Consider the following 27,878-nt stretch of genomic DNA (forward strand, 5'->3'; position numbering starts at 1 on the left):
GCACAGCTGACCCTTGAATGTACACAGATAGCAAATATTAATAACATATATGTCAATATCTCATGGCTCAAAGTGGAGGAGAGATAGACTTCATCACTGCTTGTATTTATGAGAGGTATTGACATGTTGAATGCACCGAGCTGTCTGTTTGAACGGCTCGGACCCCATGCATACCCCACAAGACGTCTCTTCACAGTCCGCAAGTCAGAAAAGTCTATGGGAGGTGCACAGTTCTAAATACAGCCATTACTACATGGAACTATATTCCACAAAATCCATGTGTACGTGTGTGTGCATAGTGTGTATGCTATCATGTGTGTGTGTGTGAATGCACCTATGTTTGTGTTGCTTCACTGCCCTGTTACTCATGTAACTCATGCAAGCAGTTAAATTTGATTTAAAAAACCTTATGGAACAGCGGGGGCAGTGAAGCAACACAAACATAGGTGAATTCACACACACACATGATAGCATACGCACTATGCACACACACGTACACATGGATTTTGTACTGTATATATGTGGTAGTGGTGGAATAAGGCCCTGAGGGCACACAGTGTGTTGTGAAATCTGTAAATGTATTGTAATGTTTTTGCCTTTGCTGGACCCCAGGATCCTGAATAAATACAAATACAATGATATGTGATATGTGACCCTACGAAATAGTGTTAAACTAAGTGTTCACAAATGAGTGTTGGTGTTATGCAGGTGAATGAGGACCCAAAAGCGACTTGGCGAAAACAGAGTTTTTAATCCAGTAAGAAACTTTACAAAACAAAAGCATAATACTACTCGTAAAGACGAGAACAGACAGGAGACTTGATCGAGAACTGCAGGTTGCCTCGGGAAGGCACTTGAACCTAGCAGACTCAGACACCTGCTCACCACGCAGCATCTGAGGGAAACACGACACGACAGGGCAAAACATAGACACAGCACGGTGAATTATAGATGAGGATCCGACAGGGCAGGTACGGCAAACAAGGAGAGAAATAGGAACTCTAATCAGGGAAAAGGATCGGGAACAGGTGTGGGAAGACTAAATGATGATTAGGGGAATAGGAACAGCTGGGAGCAGGAACGGAACGATAGAGAGAAGAGAGAGCGAGAGAGTGAGAGAGGGAGGGGGAGAGAGAGGGATAGAAAGAGGGAAAGAACCTAATAAGACCAGCAGAGGGAAACGAATAAAAGGAGAAGCACAGGGACAAGACATGATAATTAATGACAAAACATGACAGTACCCCCCCACTCACCGAGCGCCTCCTGGCGCACTCGAGGAGGAATCCTGGCGGCAACGGAGGAAATCATCAATGAGTGAACGGTCCAGCACGTCCCGAGACGGAACCCAACTCCTCTCCTCAGGACCGTAACCCTCCCAATCCACTAAGTATTGGTGACCCCGTCCCCGAGAACGCATGTCCATGATCTTATGTACCTTGTAAATAGGTGCGCTCTCGACAAGGACGGGAGGGGGGGAGGGAAGACGAACGGGGTGCGAAGAAAGGGCTTGACACAGGAGACATGGAAGACAGGATGGACGCGACGAAGATGTCGCGGAAGAAGCAGTCGCACAGCGACAGGATTGACGACCTGGGAGACACGGAACGGACCAATGAACCGCGGAGTCAACTTACGAGAAGCTGTCGTAAGAGGAAGGTTGCGAGTGGAAAGCCACACTCTCTGGCCGCAACAATACCTTGGACTCTTAATCCTGCGTTTATTGACGGCTCTCACAGTCTGTGCCCTGTAGCGGCAAAGTGCAGACCTCACCCTCCTCCAGGTGCGCTCACAACGTTGGACAAACGCTTGAGCGGAGGGAACGCTGGACTCGGCAAGCTGGGATGAGAACAGAGGAGGCTGGTAACCCAGACTACTCTGAAACGGAGATAACCCGGTAGAAGACGAAGGAAGCGAGTTGTGAGCGTATTCTGCCCAGGGGAGCTGTTCTGCCCAAGACGCAGGGTTTCTGAAAGAAAGGCTGCGTAGTATGCGACCAATCGTCTGATTGGCCCTCTCTGCTTGACCGTTAGACTGGGGATGAAACCCGGAAGAGAGACTGACGGACGCACCAATCAAACGACAGAACTCCCTCCAAAACTGTGACGTGAATTGCGGACCTCTGTCTGAAACGGCGTCTAACGGGAGGCCATGAATTCTGAACACATTCTCGATAATGATTTGTGCCGTCTCCTTAGCGGAAGGAAGTTTAGCGAGGGGAATGAAATGTGCCGCCTTAGAGAACCTATCGACAACCGTAAGAATCACAGTCTTCCCCGCAGACAAAGGCAGACCGGTAATGAAGTCTAGGGCGATGTGAGACCATGGTCGAGAAGGAATGGGGAGCGGTCTGAGACGACCGGCAGGAGGAGAGTTACCCGACTTAGTCTGCGCGCAGTCCGAACAAGCAGCCACGAAACGGCGCGTGTCACGCTCCTGAGTCGGCCACCAAAAGCGCTGGCGAATAGACGCAAGAGTGCCTCGAACACCGGGATGACCAGCTAACTTGGCAGAGTGAGCCCACTGAAGAACAGCCAGACGAGTGGAAACAGGAACGAAAAGGAGGTTACTAGGACAAGCGCGCGGCGACGCAGTGTGCGTGAGTGCTTGCTTAACCTGTCTTTCAATTCCCCAGACTGTCAACCCGACAACACGCCCATAAGGAAGAATCCCCTCGGGATCAGTAGAAGCCACAGAAGAACTAAACAGACGGGATAAGGCATCAGGCTTGGTGTTCTTGCTACCCGGACGGTAAGAAATCACAAACTCGAAACGAGCGAAAAACAACGCCCAACGAGCTTGACGGGCATTAAGTCGTTTGGCAGAACGGATGTACTCAAGGTTCTTATGGTCTGTCCAAACGACAAAAGGAACGGTCGCCCCCTCCAACCACTGTCGCCATTCGCCTAGGGCTAAGCGGATGGCGAGCAGTTCACGGTTACCCACATCATAGTTGCGCTCAGATGGCGACAGGCGATGAGAAAAATAAGCGCAAGGATGAACCTTATCGTCAGATTGGAAGCGCTGGGATAGAATGGCTCCCACGCCTACCTCTGAAGCGTCAACCTCGACAATGAATTGTCTAGTGACGTCAGGAGTAACGAGGATAGGAGCGGACGTAAAACGTTCTTTTAGAAGATCAAAAGCTCCCTGGGCGGAACCGGACCACTTAAAACACGTCTTGACAGAAGTAAGAGCTGTGAGAGGGGCAGCAACTTGACCGAAATTACGAATGAAACGCCGATAGAAATTAGCGAAACCTAAAAAGCGCTGCAACTCGACACGTGACCTTGGAACGGGCCAATCACTGACAGCTTGGACCTTAGCGGAATCATCTGAATGCCTTCAGCGGAAATAACGGAACCGAGAAAAGTAACGGAGGAGACATGAAAAGAGCACTTCTCAGCCTTTACGTAGAGACAATTCTCTAAAAGGCGCTGTAGAACACGTCGAACGTGCTGAACATGAATCTCGAGTGACGGTGAAAAAATCAGGATATCGTCAAGATAGACAAAAACAAAGATGTTCAGCATGTCTCTCAGAACATCATTAACTAATGCCTGAAAAACAGCTGGCGCATTGGCGAGACCAAACGGCAGAACCCGGTACTCAAAATGCCCTAACGGAGTGTTAAACGCCGTTTTCCACTCGTCCCCCTCTCTGATGCGCACGAGATGGTAAGCGTTACGAAGGTCCAACTTAGTAAAGCACCTGGCTCCCTGCAGAATCTCGAAGGCTGATGACATAAGGGGAAGCGGATAACGATTCTTAACCGTTATGTCATTCAGCCCTCGATAATCCACGCAGGGGCGCAGAGTACCGTCCTTCTTCTTAACAAAAAAGAACCCCGCCCCGGCCGGAGAGGAAGAAGGCACTATGGTACCGGCGTCAAGAGACACAGATAAATAATCCTCGAGAGCCTTACGTTCGGGAGCCGACAGAGAGTGAGAGAGGGAGGGGGAGAGAGACGGATAGAAAGAGGGAAAGAACCTAATAAGACCAGCAGAGGGAAACGAATAAAAGGAGAAGCACAGGGACAAGACATGATAATTAATGACAAAACATGACAGTTGGTCCCTAATAAATTAACACTTTATTAGATTTGATGCTGTTTCTCTTTTTTAGTGTTAGGGAATAAGACATATTATTTTGTGAAGTGATTGGTAATGCCTATGGGAATCCAGCCAGTGGGAGAATATTAATATAATATTTTGAAGATAAATACACAAAACAGAGACAGAGGATGAGAGGTCAATACAGTACTAACGATCAAGGGAAATAGTGTTTCTTTCTTTAACAGGGGATTAATGCAGCGACATGGGATGAATAAATCTATATATTGAGTTTGAAATAGAATACTTGTTATTTGGCCATTGACCCAGTTTTATTGCAATAAATTCTAATTGGTCAACCACAGGCTAGGGCTGGGTTATGAACTACATCCTGAGAATCACTAAAGAGAGAATCACTGAGGACAAGGGAGAATGACCATCTATTTCCAAGCATGATTTGTTCCATTTGCATAAACCAATTTTCCTCCCCCTGATTTGCCTTGGGGTCTGTGTTATTAAAGAATAACATCAACTGCTAACATTTGGTACCATGACCCGGATGCATTGGTCTCAACAACGAGAAGAATGTATCAACTGTGTGTTGATCCAGTGGAAAGACAGAAGGCTGAGCACAACCCACACTTTGGGAGTCAACTCTTAATCTCCTGATTAATGGCATAATTGCTGGGTGAGCCTAGACCAATATAATTTTAAAAGAACCAAATCAGGTTAAAATTAGTTGAAACTGGAGCAGCAGCATGGCCAGGTGGACTGGGGACAGCAAGGAGTCCTCATGTCAGGTAGTCCTGAGGCATGGTCCTAGGGCTCAGGTCCTCTGAGAGAGAAAGAGAGAATTAGAGAGAGCACACTTAAATTCACACAGGACACCGAATAAGACAGGAGAAGTTCTCCAGACATAAAAACTGACCCTAGCCCCCCGACACAAACTACTGCAGCATAAATACTGGAGGCTGAGACAGGAGGGGTCAGAAGACATTTCAAAGTAGAGAAGTGTAGGCAATTGGAAATAAATACATATTTCATCATTGTTGACAAAGACACGATTGACTTTAACTGTTTTAACCAAAGTAAGAAAAAGGGATGATAAATTATTTCTGGAGAATCATGACAGGGCAATGAAGAAGGATGAGGAAAGTTTCAAAACTCTTGGTGAACAGATCAAAACCTTAAATGAAGAAATTCAACAATTACAGGCAAGGGTTGTAAAAACAGACTTGGCTCCAACATGTGGAGGACCCTTTGTTCCCTCAATCTACCCTCAGGCTGAGTTGCGCAAGGATGACCGGGTTTCAAACATCTGGTCAGCACTGCCTGGCTTTGAGTCAACAGATACTGACAGCAGTGACAAACGATGTCTTAGGCCTACCAGAACACAGGCTGTAAAAGTAAGTAAAGACAAACCTCTAGTGACAGTAATCACACAAAAATCAGCATATCCAAAACAGTTGGATGAATGTTCAGAGTTGTGCAGGTGCCGAGTGAAACCAACAACATTATTAGTTCAGCAAAAAAGAAACCTGGTGAATGTCATTATTGTGGGATTTCTGGTCACCGGCAACGAGAATTTCAGAAAATAAAACATGTTTCTATGAGGAATGGCCAGGAGAAGCACGGTTCGTCTAAGGGAAAATAGAATCAAGACAACAGCCCCAATGACACAACGCTGATGCAGAAATTTAAGAAGCTCTCTCCGGCTCAGCAGCAGAGTTTGCTGGATGCTGTTGAGGGAAACTAATAGACCCCTCTTACGTCCCATCTCAGCTGGTGTACATATGAAATCGGATGGAATATATGTGAACATGATGGTTAACAACTTTGCATTAGATGTTTTAGTAGGTACTGGTGCTGAAGTCACTGTATTGCCCAGGAGTGGGGGGGGGCAGATATGAAACAGACCGAACCATTATCAATTTCTATCGGTCCATTGAAGATTGATGCAAGGGTGTGGATAGGCTCATTTAAACGACCTATTTTAGGCCTTATGCAACTTGACTCTACATGAACATTTCTGAAGGGAAGGTGATGTGGCACACTATGTAATCCAGCTACTCTGATGCTTCCCACAGAGACCCCATTACTTGAACATGACTGTTGAGTTGTTTTTGGATCTGCTCCTTGATGGGTTTATTAAGAGTCATCCGTTGGTAAACCATGAGTTTATTTTACACACAGATGGTTCAAGCATTGTGGAGGAGGGTATGAGGCAGTTAGGCTGGGCATGGGCAGTTACTACAATGGACAATGTGCTTAACTATTGCATACAATGCAGTAGGGTAAGCAGACAGACAAGTAAAAGAGGTGTGGGGAATAACTCCCGAGGGGGGACATGACGTAGTACCAGCACAGTGGCATTAGGGCCAAAATAATTGAGAAATTAGGGCCAAAATGGGAAGGTCTTTATCAAGTTTAGCTTCTAACGAGGTCAGCAGTAAAAGTCCAGGGAAAATCACGATGGATACATGCCACTCATTGCAAGGTTGTCCATTTTGATGACAAAGCAGAGCCTGGAGAATGAAGAACGGATTGATTAGCAATCGGGGGCCAATCTCGGGTGAAAAAGCATAGTAATATGATCAGAACCTGATAAGCTTCTATGTTGTACACCGCAGTCATCATATTTGGGATATCTAGGTGAAATGTCTAACTTTTTCCTGAAAATCAGGACATGTTTACATAGGGAAATCTACAGTTGAAGTCAGAAGTTTACATACACCTTAGCCAAATACATTTGAACTCAGTTTTTAACAATTCCTGACATTTAATCCAAGTAAAAATGCCCTGTTTTAGGTCAGTTAGGATCACCACTTTATTTTAAGAGTGTGAAATGTCAGAATAATAGTAGAGAGAATTATTTGGCCCAGTTTTATTGCAAGAAATTCTAATTGGTCAACCACAGGCTGGGGCTGGGTTATGAACTACATCCTGTCCGTTTGTTCTGTGGAGAGAATCACAGGAGAGAATCACTGAGAACAGGAGAGTGATTTGTCCTATTTGAATAAACCAATATTCCTCCAGCTGATTTGCTTTGGGGTGTGTGTTATTAAAGAATAACATCAACTGCTAACAATATAAAACAATTGGAATCATTCATCACCCACAACATGCATGCATTCAGAATGATTTCTATGGTCAAGGACTTGACAAACAATACTACCTAAACCATCTAAACTGGAACATCCATCTCTAAAAAGGGTGCAATAAGTTCAACCCCTTACAGATTAGTGCTGAGTCTTTTCTGTGAGCCGAATCATTTTGCAACATTCACGTAAAAGAGTGGCTCCCAAACAGCTCTTCGTTAATAATGCTTAAAAATCGACCTAGAACCAATGTATATCCCAAAAGGTAGGCAGATCGTGAAATGTTGTTCAAATACATTTTTACCTGGCCAAATTATTAGACATTCTCACAATTATGCCCCTTATTTTACACAATGAAAAAATCAGCACGGTCCAGACGCACTCTCCATGCTATTTATTGTTTCTGCAGTGAGAATTCACCCTCTGTAGAAAGTTATTTTGTAACTTATCTGGTGAAAACGTTTGTTTTGAGCTCAGAAAGCAGTAGTAGCAGCATCCACATGTACGGGTCTTTCACTGATGTGATTCGGTTCCTGACGTCCATCAAAAAGATCTGTTCAAAAAGAGCTGTTCGTTTGCGAACGACCCTTCACTATTCCAGATTGGATTAGTTTAGAAGAGTTTATCTTTGTATAGTATAATCAATGTGCATGCATAAACATAGATACTAGAACAAACTATGCTTAACCTCAACCTGCAACAAAGCATTCATGGAGGAATGATAATGAGGACCCTCACATGTCTTTTTCACTCTGAGAGAGTTGACTGAAATACAACAAAACCACGCAGTGTTGATTTCATTGTGAATAAAATAACACTTATTTTGGTAGCCACATGGTGAAAATGTTAATCCCACTGGTGTTAACCCCACTGGAATCAACACTCAGTTATAACACTCACAACACTTTTTACCTTAACACCAACACTCGCAAATTTGCTGTGCATGCACGTGTGTAAAGTGTGCATGTATCTGCATGCCCTCAAGCCTGTGTGTGTGTGCGCCTGTGGGTGTGTGTCATAGGGAGCTGAGCCAGACTGAGCCAGACTGAGCCCTGTTCTACTGCTACAAATGTATCCCCTCCAGCAGGAGAAAACAAAGTGAGGAGAGCATAGTAATTTAGACAGACACACACACAGCCCCACTTACAGATGTTTACACAAGCTTTCAAAATCTCACGCAGTTACCCAAATCTTTACAAAGATAAATCACACTCACACACATCAATAACAACCACACACCACATGGACATACATACACGTGCACAAAGACATACATACATGCACAAAGACAGACATATGTGTGCGCACACACACACACATCCAGGTTTATAGCTGTTTAATTCATGGTGCCTTGGTAGCTCTCTTTCTATCTCTCTATTTCTCTTCCCTCTCAATCCTCTCCCTCTCTCTTCGCACTCATGTCTCTCTCAATCCTCTCAATTTCACCTCTCTTGCTCTCTCTCTCGTAGCCATAGTGCGTGTGTGTTTATGTGTGTTTGCGTGTGTGCGTGCATGTGTTTCTGTGTGTGTGTTTGTGTGTGTCAGAGCCCCCAGTAAGGCTTGTCTGCCCTATAATAAATCAGGCTTGTACTGTCGGCAGCATTGCCTCTGCCTATTAGATGAGGGGATTTACTCGAAAGAGCTATGGAAGTGAATACATGAATAAAAATGAATAGCAAGACCTGGCCGACTAGACACACAAACACACACACACACACACACACACACACACACACACACACACACACACACACACACACACACACACACACACACACACACACACACACACACACACACACACACACACACACACACACACACACACACACACACACACACACACACACACACACACACACACACACACACACATATGCACACAAGGACAAAGGTTTGTAAGGTGTGTGTGTGTTCGTGTGCATTTATAGCAGTGTGACTAATACCATTGAGTATAATTGGACATTGTGTGAATGGGCTCTTTTCCTCAACACCACCTGTCCGCCCACCACGGCCCTTTGGCCAATTAGCCTAGCCACCCCTCTGCCCTTCTTCCACCTCGCGGACAAATCAACTAAAGATCCCTCGCAAATGAGTAGACCAGTCACATCTATCAGAGTCTCACCCCTTCACTCCCTCCATCCCTGTCAAAACCTCCTCTCCAGGCATTCTTTATTTATTCAAAGGAGTCCCTCGTTCCAAGGAGTGTATTCTGGGATTCAATTAGAGAATAGCAGCGAGAGAGCCGCACCATCCACCTTTGTGCTAAATTGGAAGAAAGAGAGAGTGGTCAGAGAGCTGGTAGTTGATGAGCCCCTGGTCAACTGTGGGTCAAGAGGCTGTGTGGCGTTTTGTCCTTATATGGACGAGTACGCGTGGCGGGGGTTGTCCTGTGGTGCCTTAATTGTAACCTGTAGGGATGCAACCATAATAAGCATACACTCACAGTAATGAAAAGTTAAAAAAATGGACACGCACAGAAATATCAAGGCACTCTAACACACACGAGCCAGAGTATACACTAACATTAATGAATGCCCGTTGCCTCACACTCAATATGCCACAATCATTCGCCATGGATATGCTGTATCCCTTTTTTGTTTTCTCATTAAGAGAATTAAGAATAGATTACCCACCAGTCTGAGGTGAATGATATTATGGATGAAAGTGTACTCTCCTTGTTGTTGCTGTGGTGGTTGGTGTGGTTTCCTTTTTTCTCCAAATGGAATACGCTCTAAGTGACAAAATAAAATAAAAAAAGGTTTAAATAAAAACAATATTCTGAGTGGTAAATCTCTTGTAGGTCTATGTCATTCTTGGCAGCAATTTGGCACAATACTTTGGTGGTATTGGCAATGCAAGTGGAAGTGAATTTTCTATGGAAAGCCAAGTTATTCCCTTTTAAAGTCTGTTTTTCTCTTTCCCTGTCCAGGTGGTGTTTCAGGCCATTCGGGGATCGGGCTACGAAGGGGACATTGCCATCGATGATGTATCAGTCACCAAAGGGAAATGCAAGCAGGAGAATTCCGTTTCCAACACAGGTATGTATGTCACAATATTACTGTAGGTGTAGGGGGAAGTTGCCCCTTGACGCAGATATTAGGTCAAAATCTGTCTATTAATCTCACCAATTCACTAAAGGCAGACACAGTCTATCACATTCTCACCATTACAAACCAAACACAGTAAAAGGAAAGAATTGTTCAGTTTCACCAAAACATTGTCGAGATCTTGCCCTTTCACAGACGCTGGCCTTTTTCCAAAGCTATACTCTATGCTGTATGGTTACTTTGAAAATGTAATATGCAATAAATAAACGCTTTCTTCAGCAGGTGGATGAATTTACATTTTTTTTAGATTTGGGGAAACCAGAGACAGAGGGATAGAAGGAGGGAATTTAGTTAACCAGAGAGCAGAGACCCTAATAATGGAAACTGGTGGCAGAATGATATTAATGAGGAGAGATATTTAAGGTGTTAGAGAGAAGGTGAGAGAGCAAGAGATTAAGAAAGATGAAGTGAGGAGAACGGATTGCAGAAGACATGTGACATAAAAAATAGTAGTGGGGGGGGGGAGCTGCCCCCAATGGGGCATCAAAAATGTCAGCACTCAACCATAACACTTGTTGGCAGTACAACAGAACAGATTAACCGGAACGACATTTAATCTCACAGGTGGCCAAAAATAATAATCTAAAAGCCACGCCCCTACTAAACCACACCTCCAGTCTTATGATCTGACCCAGTGGTGCATAGCTCAGTGACCCGACTGGCTAGTTAAAAAATAACCCAAAGTGTGTTCTGTCCACTATTTACCCAAAACTGGGTAGCTTTTAACCTAGCATTTTTTTAGTGTAGCAAGGCACAACACGCCTTGACCTTCATTGACACTGCTATAGGATTCCTCCATGCTACCCACACCAGACTACATACAATGGCTTCATACAGCCCTGACCAAAGCACTAACCATAATTGAAAGAGCTCTTAATTGCCAATGTATAGGCAGCCACAATTGAACAACTCCACACGATGGCTTCTATTGACAATTATCTACCTGTAAGTGAGAAAGCTCTAACTGTCAATGTATTCTTGTGTCCGTTGACCACCACTGACCACAGTGCTTGAATCAAGCTGGCACTAAACTGATTTGAAGCTGCCCCTGACCTCAAGCGCAGTCTGGGAAATAGAGATAGAGAACCATTAACATTTGATTTGTAAATGAATGGGGGATCTTGGGAAATTGTAAATTCTAAAAGATAAAGCTACTGTACTATCACAATATCGAGGGATCAAGTTAGACATACTATAGACTATAATTTGGGAAAGAAAGTGGTCTGGTACAGTGTTGATATCTGTGTATTTTTACCACTCATGAGGGTGCCCACGTTAATATTTTCAACACTTATGGGTGTGCCCAACATAGCTGAAGGCACATGCATTTCCCCACAGATCAAATGGGGAGGTGAGCGACCTGACTATCCAACACATTTCAAATCTCTGTGCAATGGATGCCTTCCTAACCGAAAGCAACAGGCCAAGACAGCCCAAACAAATCAAGAGACATCGGTGGGTCAGTAAATAATTAACGAGAAAACCATTCTACCTCCCACAAAACACCTCATCTGAGATAGCGAAAGAGACGAGGGCTAGTGGGGAAGAAAGGAGTTATAGCAGGGATCCTAAAGGAATACAGTGAATTATTGATGGAGGGTGTAAACAGGAAACTAGGCTACGCTAGCCCGTGTGATTGACGCAGTGGTGCAGCTATTTTCTTTATTTTTATATATTTTTACTTGGCAAGTCAGTTCAGAACAAATTATTAATTACAATGACGGCCTACCCCAGCCAAACCCAGATGACACTGGGCCAATTGTGCACAGCCCTATGGGACTCCCAATCACAGAAAGATGTGATACAGACTGGATTTCAACCAGGGACTGTAGTGACACCACTTGCACAGATATCCAGTGCCTTAGACCTCTGTGCCGCTCAGGAGCCCAGATAGATTAGCTGAGACAGATTAGTTATTATTGGATAGAAGAGATTGGGTAGAGGAAAGATGCAGCCCACACACCTGGGCAACCTGTATGTATAAGCAGACGCAACGATGAAGAATGATATATGTAGGTAATATTTAGGACTAACTTGTTCCTTGCAACCCACTCTGAAACTAACTGCAACTCTTTGTAAGTGTTGGAGTCATTTCAGTCGCTGTAGTAGCTGACATGTACAGTGTGAGTCATCCGCATACATAGACACTTTTTTCAAAGCCAGTGGCAATTCATTAGTAAAGATTGAAAAAAAGTAATGGGCCTAGACAGCTGCCCTGGGTAATTTCTGATTCTACCTGGATTATGTTGGAGAGGCTTCCATTAAAGAACTCCCTCTGTGTTCTATTAGACAAGTAACTCTTTATCCACACTATAGCACGGGGTGTAAAGCCATAACACATGCTTTTTTCCAACAGCAGACTATGATCAATAATGTCAAAATCCACACAGAAGTCTAACAAAACAGCCCCCACAATCTGAAAAAAACACCATGACACTGTCACAGCCTGATATGGTTCACCTGTCCTTGAGATTGTCTCCACCCCCCCACCCCCCCAGGTGTCGCTTATTATCCCCAATGTATATATCCCTTTGTTTCCTGTCTCTCTGTGCCAGTTCGTCTTGTTTGCCAAGCCAACCAGCGGTTTTCCTTGCTCCTATTTGAGTAGCAGCAGTGTAAAAAAAAGGAGGAGAGGTCAATGCAAATAGTCCCAATAGTAGCCATTTGATTAATTGTTCAGCATTCTTATGGCATGGGAAGTTGCTAAGGAGCCTTTGGGACCTAGAATTGGTGCTCCGGTACTGCTTGCCGTGCGATAGCAGAGAGAACAGTCTATGACTTGGTTGGCTGGGGTCTTTGACCATTTTTTGGGCCTTCCTCTGACACTGCCTAGTATAGAGGTCCTGGATGGCAGGAAGCTTGGCCCCGGTGATGTACTGGGCTGTACACACTACCCTCTGAAGTGCCTTATGGTCGGATGCCGAGCAGTTGTGTAACTGTATAACTTTTTGAGGATCTGGGGACCTATGCCAAATCGGTGTTGTCGTGCCCTCTTCACTTTGTGGCAACTGTTTTGGGAAGGCCCTTTTGTGTTTCAGCATGACAATGGCCACCGTGTACAAAGCAAGGTCCATATAGAAATGGTTTGTCCAGATTGGTGTGGAAGAACTTGACTGGCCTGCACAGAGCCCTGATCTCAACCTCATCGAACACCTTTGGGATGAATTGGAACGCCGACTGCAAGCCATGCCTAATCGCCTGTCTTGGTGTGCTTGGACCATGTTAGTTTGGTGGTGATGTGGACGCCAACCTCCTCCACTACAGCCCCGTCGATGAGAATGGGGACGTGCCCCTGTCTCCTTTTCCTGTAGTCCACAATAATCTCCTTTGTCTTGATCATATTGAGAGGATGTTGTCCTTGCACCACGCGGTCAGGTCTCTGACCTCCTCCCTATAGGCTGTCTCGTCGTTGTCGGGGATCAGGCCCACCACTGTTCTGTCATCGGCAAACTTAATGATGTTTTTGGAGTTGTGCCTGGCCGTGCAGTCATGAGTGAACAGGGAGTACAGGAGGGGAATGAGCACGCAGCCCTGAGGGGCCCCCGTGTTGAAGATCAGCATGGAAGATGTGATGTTACCTACCATTACCACCAGGGGCAGCCCGTCAGGAAGTCTAGAATCCAGTTGCAGAGGGAGGTGTTAAGTCCCAGGGTCCTTAGCTTAGTGATGAGCTTTGAGGCCACTATGGTGTTGAACGCTAACCTGTAGTCAATGAATAGCATTCTCACATAGTTGTTCCTTTTTTCCAGGTGTGAAAGGGCACTGTGAAATGCAATATAGATTGCATAAACTGTGGATCTGTTGGGGCGGAATGTAAATTGGAGTCGGTCTGGGGTTTCTGGGATAATGATGTTGATGTGAGCCATGACCAGTCTTTGAAAGCACTTCATGGTTACAGACGTGAGTGCTACGGGTTGGTAGTCATTTAGGCAGTTTACCTTAGTGTTCTTGGGCACAGGGACTATGGTGGTCTGCTTGAAACATGTTGATATTTCAGACTCAGACAGGTAGAGGTTGCAAATGTCAGTGAGGACACTTGCGAGTTGGTTAGCGCCTGCTCGCAGTACACATCCTGGTAATCCGTTTGGCCCAGCGTCCTTGTGAATGTTGACCTGTTTAAAGGTCTTACTCACGTCAGCTGCAGAGAGCATGAACACACAGTTGGAACAGCTGATGCTCTCATGCATGTTTCAGTGTTATTTGCCTCGAAGCAAGCATGGAAGTTATTTAGCTCATCTGGTAGGATCGTGTCACTGGGCAGCTCTTGGCCGTGCTTTCCTTTTTAGTCCGTATTAATTTGCAATCCCTGCCACATCTGACGAGCATCGGAGCCAGTGTAGTACGTTTCAATCTTTGTCCTGTATTGAAGCTTTTCCTGTTTGATGGTTTGTCGGAGGGCATAGCGGGATTTCTTATCAGCTTCCGGGTTAGAGTCCCGCTCCTTGAAAGTGGCAGCTCTACCCTTTAGCTCAGTGCTGATGTTGCCTGTAAACCATGGCTTCTGGTTGGGGTATGTATGTACAGTCACTGTGGGGACGACATCATCAATGCACTTATTGATGAAGCCAGTGACTGATGTGGTGTACTGCTCAATACCATCAGAAGAATCCTGGAACATATTCCAGTCTGTGCTAGCAAAACCGTCCAGTAGTTTAGCTTCTGCTTCATCTGACCATTTTGTTATTGACCGAGTCACTGGTGCTTCCTACTTTAGTTTTTGCTTATAAGCACGAATCAGGAGTATAGAATTATGGTCAGATTTGCCAAATGGAGGGTGAGGGAGAGCTTAGTACGTGTTTCTGTGTATGCAGTAAAGGTGGTCTACAGTTTTTTTCCCCTCTAGTTTCACATTTAACATGCTGATAGAAATGAGGTAAATCTGATTTGAGTTTCCCTGCATTAAAATTCCCTGCGTGAGTGTTTTCCTGTTTTCTTACAGCTCATTGAGTGTGGTCTTAGTTACAGCATTGGTCTGTGGTGGTATGTAGACAGCTACGAAAAATACAGATGAAAACACTCTTGATAGATAGTGTGGTCTACAGCTTATCATGAGATACTCTACCTCAGGCGAGCAAAACCTCGAGACTTGCTTAGATATCGTGCACCAGCTGTTGTTTACAAATATACAATGACCGCCACCCCTTGTATTACCAGAGGCTGCTGTTCGATCCTGCCGATAGAGCATATAAGCCGCCAGCTGTATGTTATTAATGTCGTCGTTCAGCCACAAATCGGTGAAACATAAGATATTACAGTTTTTAATGTCCCTTTGGTTGAATATACGTGCTTTTAGTTCGTCCCAGTTATTTTCCAGTGGTTGTCCATTGGCTAACTATACAAATGGCAAAAACATATTATCCACTATTCGCCTGATCCTCACAAGGCACCCCAATCTCCTTCCTCAAAATCTCAGCTTCTTTCTCCTGCGAATGACGGGGGTGAGGGCCTATTCGGGTGTCTGGAGTATATCCCTCCTGTCGGATTCATTAAAGAAAATATATTTGTCCAATACAAGGTAAGTAATCAATGTTCTGATGTCCAGAAGCTCTTTTCAGACATACGAGACGGTAGCAGCAACATTATGTAGAAAATAAGTTAAACAAAATACCACGGTTGGTTAAGAGCCAATAAAACGGCAGCCATTCTCTCCATTACGCCATTACTGTAAGCAGCCATTACTATACCAAACACAATTTTAAAAAATTAGAGTATGAATGCTGATCTAGGATCAAGCCCCTCCTCTCCTTGTCCTTTCTAGGGTAGGCGTTCCGCTAGCGGACCCCCCCCCCCGACAACATTCCGCTGAAAAGGCAGCGCACGAAATTCAAAAATATGTTTTAGAAATGTAACTGTCACACATTAACAAGTCCAATACAGCAAATTAAAGATAATTGTCTTGTTAATCTACCCATTGTGTCCAGTTTCAAAAATGCTTTACAGTGAAAGCACAATATATGATTATGTTAGATCACCGCTAAGTAAAAAAAAACACAGCCATTTTCCAGACAAAGCGAGGAATCACAAAAAGCAGAAATATAGATAAAAGGAATCACTAACATTTGATGATCTTCATCAGATGTGTCATGCAGGTGAAAGAGGACCCAAAAGCGACTTGGCGAAAACAGAGTCTTTAATCCAGTAAAGTAATTACAAACAAAAAAACACAACTTTTACTCGAAATGACGAGGACAAACTGGAGACTCGATCTTGAACAGCAGGTGAACAGCAGGTTGCCTCGGGAAGGCACTTGAACCAGACAGACTCAGACACCTGCTCACCACGCAGCATCTGAGGAAAACACGACACGACAGGGCGATACACAAACACAGCACGGTGAATTCTAGACAAGGAACCGACAGGACAGGAACGGAACACAAAGGAAGAAATAGGGACTCTAATCAGGGGAAAGGATCGGGAACAGGTGTGGGAAGACTAAATGATTGATTAGGGAAATAGGAACAGCTGGGAGCAGGAACGGAACGATAGAGAGAAGAGAGAGCGAGAGAGTGAGAGAGGGAGGGGGAGAGAGAGGGATAGAAAGAGGGAAAGAACCTAATAAGACCAGCAGAGGGAAACGAATAGAATGGGAAGCACAGGGACAAGACAAGATAATAAATGACAAAACATGACAGTACCCCCACTCACCGAGCGCCTCCTGGCGCACTCGAGGAGGAATCCTGGCGGCAACGGAGGAAATCATCAATGAGTGAACGGTCCAGCACGTCCCGAGACGGAACCCAACTCCTCTCCTCAGGACCGTAACCCTCCCAATCCACTAAGTATTGGTGACCCCGTCCCCGAGAACGCATGTCCATGATCTTATGTACCTTGTAAATAGGTGCGCTCTCGACAAGGACGGGAGGGGGGAGGGAAGACGAACGGGGTGCGAAGAAAGGGCTTGACACAGGAGACATGGAAGACAGGATGGACGCGACGAAGATGTCGCGGAAGAAGCAGTCGCACAGCGACAGGATTGACGACCTGGGAGACACGGAACGGACCAATGAACCGCGGAGTCAACTTACGAGAAGCTGTCGTAAGAGGAAGGTTGCGAGTGGAAAGCCACACTCTCTGGCCGCAACAATACCTTGGACTCTTAATCCTGCGTTTATTGGCGGCTCTCACAGTCTGTGCCCTGTAACGGCAAAGTGCAGACCTCACCCTCCTCCAGGTGCGCTCACAACGTTGGACAAACGCTTGAGCGGAGGGAACGCTGGACTCGGCAAGCTGGGATGAGAACAGAGGAGGCTGGTAACCCAGACTACTCTGAAACGGAGATAACCCGGTAGCAGACGAAGGAAGCGAATTGTGAGCGTATTCTGCCCAGGGGAGCTGTTCTGCCCAAGACGCAGGGTTTCTGAAAGAAAGGCTGCGTAGTATGCGACCAATCGTCTGATTGGCCCTCTCTGCTTGACCGTTAGACTGGGGATGAAACCCGGAAGAGAGACTGACGGACGCACCAATCAAACGACAGAACTCAGCCCGCAGCCCGTCTGGTGTTCAACCTTCCCAAGTTCTCTCACGTCACCCCGCTCCTCCGTTCTCTCCACTGGCTTCCAGTTGAAGCTCGCATCCGCTACAAGACCATGGTGCTTGCCTACGGAGCTGTGAGGGGAACGGCACCTCAGTACCTCCAGGCTCTGATCAGGCCCTACACCCAAACAAGGGCACTGCGTTCATCCACCTCTGGCCTGCTCGCCTCCCTACCACTGAGGAAGTACAGCTCCCGCTCAGCCCAGTCAAAACTGTTCGCTGCCCTGGCCCCCCAATGGTGGAACAAACTCCCTCACGACGCCAGGACAGCGGAGTCAATCACCACCTTCCGGAGACACCTGAAACCCCACCTCTTTAAGGAATACCTAGGATAGGTTAAGTAATCCCTCTCACCCCACCCCCTAAGTTTTAGATGCACTATTGTTAAGTGACTGTCCCACTGGATGTCATAAGGTGAATGCACCAATTTGTAAGTCGCTCTGGATAAGAGCGTCTGCTAAATGACTTAAATGTAAATGTAAATGTAGAACTCCCTCCAAAACTGTGACGTGAATTGCGGGCCTCTGTCTGAAACGGCGTCTAACGGGAGGCCATGAATTCTGAATACATTCTCGATAATGATTTGTGCCGTCTCCTTAGCGGAAGGAAGTTTAGCGAGGGGAATGAAATGTGCCGCCTTAGAGAACCTATCGACAACCGTAAGAATCACAGTCTTCCCCGCAGACAAAGGCAGACCGGTAATGAAGTCTAGGGCGATGTGAGACCATGGTCGAGAAGGAATGGGGAGCGGTCTGAGACGACCGGCAGGAGGAGAGTTACCCGACTTAGTCTGCGCGCAGTCCGAACAAGCAGCCACGAAACGGCGCGTGTCACGCTCCTGTGTCGGCCACCAAAAGCGCTGGCGAATAGACGCAAGAGTGCCTCGAACACCGGGATGACCAGCTAACTTGGCAGAGTGAGCCCACTGAAGAACAGCCAGACGAGTGGAAACAGGAACGAAAAGGAGGTTACTAGGACAAGCGCGCGGCGACGCAGTGTGCGTGAGTGCTTGCTTAACCTGTCTTTCAATTCCCCAGACTGTTAACCCGACAACACGCCCATAAGGAAGAATCCCCTCGGGATCAGTAGAAGCCACAGAAGAACTAAACAGACGGGATAAGGCATCAGGCTTGGTGTTCTTGCTACCCGGACGGTAAGAAATCACAAACTCGAAACGAGCGAAAAACAACGCCCAACGAGCTTGACGGGCATTAAGTCGTTTGGCAGAACGGATGTACTCAAGGTTCTTATGGTCTGTCCAAACGACAAAAGGAACGGTCGCCCCCTCCAACCACTGTCGCCATTCGCCTAGGGCTAAGCGGATGGCGAGCAGTTCACGGTTACCCACATCATAGTTGCGCTCAGATGGCGACAGGCGATGAGAAAAATAAGCGCAAGGATGAACCTTATCGTCAGACTGGAAGCGCTGGGATAGGATGGCTCCCACGCCTACCTCTGAAGCGCCAACCTCGACAATGAATTGTCTAGTGACGTCAGGAGTAACGAGGATAGGAGCGGACGTAAAACGTTCTTTTAGAAGATCAAAAGCTCCTGGGCGGAACCGGACCACTTAAAACACGTCTTGACAGAAGTAAGAGCTGTGAGAGGGGCAGCAACTTGACCGAAATTACGAATGAAACGCCGATAGAAATTAGCGAAACCTAAAAAGCGCTGCAACTCGACACGTGACCTTGGAACGGGCCAATCACTGACAGCTTGGACCTTAGCGGAATCCATCTGAATGCCTTCAGCGGAAATAACGGAACCGAGAAAAGTAACGGAGGAGACATGAAAAGAGCACTTCTCAGACTTTACGTAGAGACAATTCTCTAAAAGGCGCTGTAGAACACGTCGAACGTGCTGAACATGAATCTCGAGTGACGGAGAAAAAATCAGGATATCGTCAAGATAGACAAAAACAAAGATGTTCAGCATGTCTCTCAGAACATCATTAACTAATGCCTGAAAAACAGCTGGCGCATTGGCGAGACCAAACGGCAGAACCCGGTACTCAAAATGCCCTAACGGAGTGTTAAACGCCGTTTTCCACTCGTCCCCCTCTCTGATGCGCACGAGATGGTAAGCGTTACGAAGGTCCAACTTAGTAAAGCACCTGGCTCCCTGCAGAATCTCGAAGGCTGATGACATAAGGGGAAGCGGATAACGATTCTTAACCGTTATGTCATTCAGCCCTCGATAATCCACGCAGGGGCGCAGAGTACCGTCCTTCTTCTTAACAAAAAGAACCCCGCCCCGGCCGGAGAGGAAGAAGGCACTATGGTACCGGCGTCAAGAGACACAGACAAATAATCCTCGAGAGCCTTACGTTCGGGAGCCGACAGAGAGTATAGTCTACCCCGAGGAGGAGTGGTCCCCGGAAGGAGATCAATACTACAATCATACGACCGGTGAGGAGGAAGGGAGTTGGCTCGGGACCGACTGAAGACCGTGCGCAGATCATGATATTCCTCCGGCACTCCTGTCAAATCGCCAGGTTCCTCCTGAGAAGTAGGGACAGAAGAAACGGGAGGGATGGCAGACATTAAACACTTCACATGACAAGAAACGTTCCAGGATAGGATAGAATTACTAGACCAATTAATAGAAGGATTATGACATACTAGCCAGGGATGACCCAAAACAACAGGTGTAAACGGAGAACGAAAAATCAAAAAAGAAATAGTCTCACTGTGGTTACCAGATACTGTGAGGGTTAAAGGTAGTGTCTCAAATCTGATACTGGGAAGATGACTACCATCTAAGGCGAACATGGGCGTAGGCTTCTCTAACTCTCTGAAAGGAATGTCATGTTTCCGAACCCATGCTTCGTCCATGAAACAACCCTCAGCCCCAGAGTCTATCAAGGCACTACATGTAGCACCCGAACCGGTCCAGCGTAGATGGACCGACAAAGTAGTACAGGATCTTGATGGAGAGACTTGAGTAGTTGCGCTCACCTGTAGCCCTCCGCTTACAGATGAGCTCTGGCTTTTACTGGACATGAATTAACAAAATGTCCAGCAACTCCGCAATAGAGGCACAGGCGGTTGGTGATCCTCCGTTCCCTCTCCTTAGTCGAGATGCGAATCCCTCCCAGCTGCATGGGCTCAGACTCTGAGCCAGAGGAGGGAGATGGTTGCGATGCGGAGCAGGGAAACACCGTTGATGCGAGCTCTCTTCCACGAGCCCGGTGACGAAGATCTACCCGTCGTTCTATGCGGATGGCGAGAGCAATCAAAGAGTCCACATCTGAAGGAACCTCCCGGGAGAGAATCTCATCCTTAACCACTGCGTGGAGTCCCTCCAGAAAACGAGTGAGCAGCGCCGGCTCGTTCCACTCACTAGAGGCAGCAAGAGTGCGAAACTCAATAGAATAATCCGTTATGGACCGTTCACCTTGGCATAAGGAAGCCAGGGCCCTAGAAGCCTCCCTACCAAAAACTGAACGGTCAAAAACCCGAATCATCTCCTCTTTAAAGTTCTGGAACTTGTTAGAGCAATCAGCCCTTGCCTCCCAGATAGCTGTGCCCCATTCTCGAGCCCGGCCAGTAAGGAGTGAAATGACGTAAGCAACCCGAGCTCTCTCTCTAGAGTATGTGTTGGGTTGGAGAGAGAACACAATCTCACACTGCGTGAGAAAGGAGCGGCACTCAGTGGGCTGCCCGGAGTAGCAAGGTGGGTTATTAACCCTAGGTTCTGGAGGCTCGGCAGGCCAGGAAGTAACAGGTGGCACGAGACGTAGACTCTGGAACTGTCCAGAGAGGTCGGAAACCTGAGCGGCCAGGTTCTCCACGGCATGGCGAGCAGCAGACAATTCCTGCTCGTGTCTGCCGAGCATGGCTCCTTGGATCTCGACGGCAGTGTAACGAGCGTCTGAAGTCGCTGGGTCCATTCACTGGTCGGTTCCTTCTGTCATGCAGGTGAAAGAGGACCCAAAAGCGACTTGGCGAAAACAGAGTCTTTAATCCAGTAAAGTAATTACAAACAAAAAAACACAACTATTACTCGAAATGACGAGGACAAACTGGAGACTCGATCTTGAACAGCAGGTGAACAGCAGGTTGCCTCGGGAAGGCACTTGAACCAGACAGACTCAGACACCTGCTCACCACGCAGCATCTGAGGAAAACACGACACGACAGGGCGATACACAAACACAGCACGGTGAATTCTAGACAAGGAACCGACAGGACAGGAACGGAACACAAAGGAAGAAATAGGGACTCTAATCAGGGGAAAGGATCGGGAACAGGTGTGGGAAGACTAAATGATTGATTAGGGAAATAGGAACAGCTGGGAGCAGGAACGGAACGATAGAGAGAAGAGAGAGCGAGAGAGTGAGAGAGGGAGGGGGAGAGAGAGGGATAGAAAGAGGGAAAGAACCTAATAAGACCAGCAGAGGGAAACGAATAGAATGGGAAGCACAGGGACAAGACAAGATAATAAATGACAAAACATGACAAGATGACACTCATAGGACATCATGTTGCCCAATACATGTATGTTTTGTTCGATAATGTTCATATTTATATCCAAAAATCTCAGTTTACATTGGCGCGTTATGTGCAGTAATGTTGTGATTCCAAAACATCCTGCAGAAATATTTTTTTGCAGAAATACTCATAATAAACATTGATAAAAGATACAATTGTTATTCATAGAATTAAAGAGACTCCTTAGCTTAAGGTATGGTGGGCAGAATTTTCACTTTTGGATAAATAGCGTGACCAATTTCAACTTCCTGCTACTCATGCCAAGAATATAAGATATGCATATTATTATTAGATTTGGATAGGAAACACTCTGTGTTTCTAAAACTGTTTGAATCATGTCTGTGAGTATAACAGAACTTATGTAGCAGGCAAAACCCAGAGGACTAACCGTTCAGAATTATTACTATTTTTTTAGATCTCTGTCTGTTCATTGGGAAACGATATTTCTTAGGCACTTGTTTTCAGTTCCTACCAATTCCACTGGATGTCAGTCTTTGGAATTTCGTTGAGGTTATTCCTTTGTGCAATCAAGAAGAATCTTGGAAAAAAGGTAAAAGCTGTTGAGAGTGCGCAAGACTTGAAAAGTAGCATTAGTTTCCTACCATCCTCTATTGAAAACCGATAGACCCGTCTTCATTTTGATCAATTATTTACATTTAAAAATACCTAAAGTTGTATTACAAAAAGTAGTCGGAAATGTTTTGGCAAAGTTTACAGGCAACTTTTGAGATATTTTGTAGTGACGTTGCACAATTTGGAAGCTTCTTTTTTCTGGATCAAACACGCCAAATAAATGGACATTTTGGATATATATGGATGGAATTCATCGAACAAAAGGACCAATTGTGATGTTTATGGGACATATTGGAGTGGCAACAAAAGAAGCTTTGTTTACTGTTGTGCTATCATCAGATAATAGCGTCTTATGCTTACGCCGAAAAGCCTTTTTAAAATCGGACATGTTGGCTGGATTCACAACGAGTGTAGCTTTAATTTAGTATCTCACATTAGTGATTTAATGAAAGTTCCATTTTTATATAATTTTATTTGAACTTGCCGCGCTGCATTTTCCCTGGATTTTGGCCAAGTAGGACGCAAGCGTCCCCTATACCATAAGAAGTTAATGCAACCACTGTGTCAGATTTCCAAAAATCTTTACGGAAAAAGCATAATCTGAGAATGGCACTCAGAGCCCAATCCAGCCAGAGAAATATCCGCCATTTTGGAGTCAACAGAAGTCAGAAATAACACCATAAATATTCACTTACCTATGATGATCTTCATCAGAAGGCACACCTAGGAATCCCAGTTCGACAATAAATGACTGATTTGTTCCATAAAGTACCATCATTTATTGTCAAATAGCCACTTGTTGTTAGCGTGTTCAGCCCAGTAATTCATCTTCATTCTTCATGAGGCGCAAGCACTTCGTTCAGACAAAAACTCAAAAAGTTCCGTTACAGGTCATAGAAACAAGTCAAACAATGTATGAAATCAATATGTAGGATGTTTTTAACAAAAACATCAATAAGCTTCCAACCGGAGAATTCCTATGTCTGGAAAAAAAGCACTGGAACGAGAGGTAAGTCTGTCGGGAGCACTCGTCACGAGCCTGAGACACTCTGCCAGACCACTGACTCAACAGGTCTCATGAGCCCCTCCATTATAGTAGAATCCTCATTCAAGTTTCTAAAGATGGTTGACATCTAGTGGAAGCTGTAGGAAGTGCAACATTATAGATATCCCACTGTGTATTGTGTAGGCCAAGCTTTGAAAAACTTCAAACCTCAGATGTCCCACTTCCTGGTTGGATTTTCTCAGGTTTTCACCTGCCATATGAGTTCTGTTATACTCACAGACATCATTCAAACAGTTTTAGAAACTTCAGTGTTTTCCATCTAATAATAATAATAATATGCATATATTAGCATCTGGGGCAGAGTAGGAGGCAGTTCACTCTGGGCACGCTATTCATCCAAAATTGAAAATGCTGTCCCCTAATCCCAAAAGAGTTATCTCCATATGTTCTAAAAGGCTAAACCGATCCTAGATCAGAGCTTTTACTCTAAGACACTAAATACATACAGCCCCAGATCTTTAGCAATCGCAGACCCCTACTTTACTTGTTCTCTATGGGAGAGGACGGGAAGAATAAAGAGCTTGTCACGTTCTGACCTTAGTTCCTTTGTTTTGTCTTTTGTTTTAGTATGGACAGGGTGTGAATTGGGTGAGTTGTCTATGTTAGTTTGTCTTATGATTTTCTATTTCTGTGTTCGGCCTGGTATGGTTCTCAAATAGAGGCAGCTGTCAATCGTTGTCCCTGATTGAGAACCATATTTAGGTAGCCTGTTTTGTATTGTGGGTTGTGGGTGATAGTTCCTGTTTCCTGTGTTCACATTACGGGACTGTTTCGTCGTCGTTCATTTTCTCGGTTTATTGTTTTTTGTTCGTTGTTAAAGTATTCTATTAAAATGAATAATCATCACGCTGCATTTTGGTCCTCCTCTCTTTCCCCAGACGACAAGCGTTACAGAGCACGTGTGTCTGTGTTTGTGTGTTTCTGCATTTGCATGCTATCTGACAAAAGGAGAGGAAGGGTTGCAAATGTCTCATGAACTGTAGGTGCTTTGCGATTACATTTCTTTGAATCCCTATGCTTACTCAGAGTACCAAAAAAGCAGTGACATATCTTATGAGCTTTGAATTTCCTGCCCAACACAACAGCTATTCTTTGAAAGGGTTTGTTGTAGAGATCTTCATGTCGAACAAGGGGCGAACAGTTTGATGATGACATCAATGGGTAAATTGTCTCTTAGATGCTACCTCAAAGCACTTATGACAACGCATCCAATCTCCATTGTGAATCCTGCCTCTGAAGTGATAAAAAGCCTTTACTCCCCTCATTCCACTCTCGGATTTTTTAAGTTCCAGATGTGGTTTTTGTACCGCATCTCCTCACATGTTTTTTCTTCATAACACTATGGGACTGAGTTGCAATATCTCATAAGGCTTTATTTTTAATTTCTCTCATACTTTTTTCACACATGGATTACTAGACTAGATAAAAGTATTGTAGAGTAACTAAATGCCAAAAGGCTTCAACTCTTAACAATCAATGTGACTTGTTGGTTGTGGTCAATAGTCTATTGTGCTCCGACCATTTAGTTTGTTCTGTTTGTGTTTTCCACAGTTCTGATTGGAGGAGCCCCGGTGCTGTGCTCGCAACCATTGGCCGCCTCACTGACCTTCGCCCTCTGCTCCTATCTACTGCTGCTCTACAGATGATGAGCACAACTCACAGCGTCACCTGTCCACCATTTCTGTTTTCATCGCCAATCCATCCTTCATATCTCCCATTCCACCCTGGCTAAGCTTGTACCTCTTCTTGTACCACTTCTTCTCTCGCATTCTTCTTTTCCACACTCACACTTTTACAGTCTTATGCTGCTGTTTTCCCGTCATACTCATCTCCTTGTGACCTTTGACACCCAATATCCAACCCCTCACAGCAGACACTCACCCGGCTTCATACTTCTCTTCACTCTCTCACTCTTCCGTCACCTCCATCTACTCTTTCCCAACCCCGTATTCCTGGGACACAAGTGTCGGACACTCTACCAAAGATGACAAAGGACAAAATAAAAAATATGGGTGGCGGGAGGGGCTGAGGGTTATAAGAGAAGGGGTGGTCTCCCCCCTGTTTTTGAACCCTCCCACTTGCCTCCTTGGGCTGGGTGCTAGGTAGCTTCCGCATCACGAAGGCAGACTGAGTGACTGACAGAGAAAGAAAAATAGAAAGAAAGAAGCTCCCACTTGCCTCTCCTCTACCAGTCGCTGCAGTAAGACCTGCGTTATATTGTACATATACATTTCTCTATATAATATATATTACAAAAGTTTAAATAACATTTAAATGAAGAAAAATACTCATGGACATGGACGACTTTACAGGCTATGACAAAACTGAACTAAAGAAGCACAAATTTATACAATCTATTCTTTCTTTCTTTTCCAAAGAAGTGTTTTTTTTAAGTACTTTTACTGCATGAGGCTTTTTTTCATATCGGTCAGTGATAAAAGGGAATCTCCCACTGGGCAAAAACTGGTTTAATCAATGTTATTTCCATGTCATTTCAACTCCCAAAATCAATGTGATGACATTTAATCAACTTGGAAAACTAATTGGATTAGCAAAAAGTCATCAATGTAAGGGCATTTTGTATTTTTGTTTTAACCTAAATCCAAAAAGTGGAATTATTTTGTTGATTTCATGTTTAATTCACGTTAGTTGACAACTCAAGCAAATGTAAATCAAAACTATAATTTGAACTGGCATCTATACCCTGTGGGCTTGTTCATACTAAACAAAAATATAAACGCAAAATCAAAACATTTATTTGTCACACGTGTTTTGCAAATGTTATTGAGCGTGTAGCGAAATGCTTGTATTTCTAGCTCCAGCAGTGCAGTATTATACACACCAATCTACGTAAAGGAATGGAATTAAGAATATATAAATATATGGACGAGCAATGTCAGAGCAGCATAGACTAAGATACAGTGGAATAGAATAGAATACAGAATACACATAATAGATGAGTAATATACAATATGTAAACATTATTTAAGTGACTAGTGATTTCAAATCTATGTATATAGGGCAGCACTCTCTAATGTGCTAGTGATGGCTATTTAACACTCTGACGGTCTTGAGATAGAAGCTGTTTTTCAGTTACTCGGTCCCAACTTTAATGCACCCGTACTGACCTCGCCTTCTGGATGATAGCGGAGTGAACAAGCAGTGGCTTGGGTGGTTATTGTTCTTGATTATGTTTTTGGCTTTTTGTGACATCAGGTGCTTTTGGTGGCCTGAAGGGCAGGTAGTTTGCTGCGGTGAGGCATCGGGCAGACTGTGCCACCCTCTGGAGAGTCCTGCGGTTGCTGGCAGTGCAGTACCAGACGGTGATACAGCTTGACAGGATGCTCTCAATTGTGCATCTATAAAAGTCTGCTAGGGTTTTTTACTCAGCCTCCTGAGGTTGAAGAGGCGCTGTTGCACCTTCTTCACCACACTGTCTGTGTGGGTGGACCATTTCAGTTTGTCAGTGACGTGTACACCCAGGAACTTGAAGGTTTTTACCTTCTCCACTGGGGTCCTGTCAATGTGGATGGGAGGGTGCTCCCTTTGTTCTTTCCTGAAGTCCACAACCAGCTCCTTTGCTTTGTTGACAATTGGTGGGAGGTTATTTTCCTTGCACCACACTCCCAGGGCCCTCATTTCCTCCCCGTAGGCTGTCTCGTCATTGTTGGTAATCAGACCTACTACTGTACTACTGTTGTGTCGTCTGCAAACTTGATGAATGAGTTGGACGTGTGCATGGCCACGCAGTCATGGGTGAACAGGGAGTACAGGAGGGGGCTGAGCACGCATCCTTGTGGGGCCCCAGTGTTGAGGATCAGCGAAATGGAGGTGATGTTTCCTAGGTGAGGCCTGTCAGAAAGTCCAGGTAACAGTTGCACAGGGCGGGGTTCAGACGCAGGGCCTCAAGCTTAATGATGAGCTTGGAGGGTACTATGGTGTTGAATGCTGAGCTA

At 45.2% G+C, this 27,878-nt stretch overlaps 1 protein-coding gene across 1 annotated transcript in view; it reads left to right on the plus strand.

Annotated features, from left to right (window-relative positions):
• Nucleotides 1-26,335, plus strand: part of LOC124046907 (MAM domain-containing glycosylphosphatidylinositol anchor protein 1-like) — a 121,807-nt gene extending 95,472 nt beyond the window's left edge. Inside the window, exons 11-12 of the mRNA XM_046367677.1 lie at nt 10,080-10,188; nt 25,474-26,335. Coding sequence (XP_046223633.1) covers nt 10,080-10,188; nt 25,474-25,568 — 204 coding nt within the window. The 3' untranslated portion in view covers nt 25,569-26,335. The remainder of the gene's footprint in view (nt 1-10,079; nt 10,189-25,473) is intronic.
• The last annotated feature ends 1,543 nt before the right edge of the window (nt 26,336-27,878 follow it).

This window comes from Oncorhynchus gorbuscha, linkage group LG10, assembly GCF_021184085.1.
Source record: "Oncorhynchus gorbuscha isolate QuinsamMale2020 ecotype Even-year linkage group LG10, OgorEven_v1.0, whole genome shotgun sequence".
Lineage (NCBI taxonomy): Eukaryota > Metazoa > Chordata > Actinopteri > Salmoniformes > Salmonidae > Oncorhynchus > Oncorhynchus gorbuscha.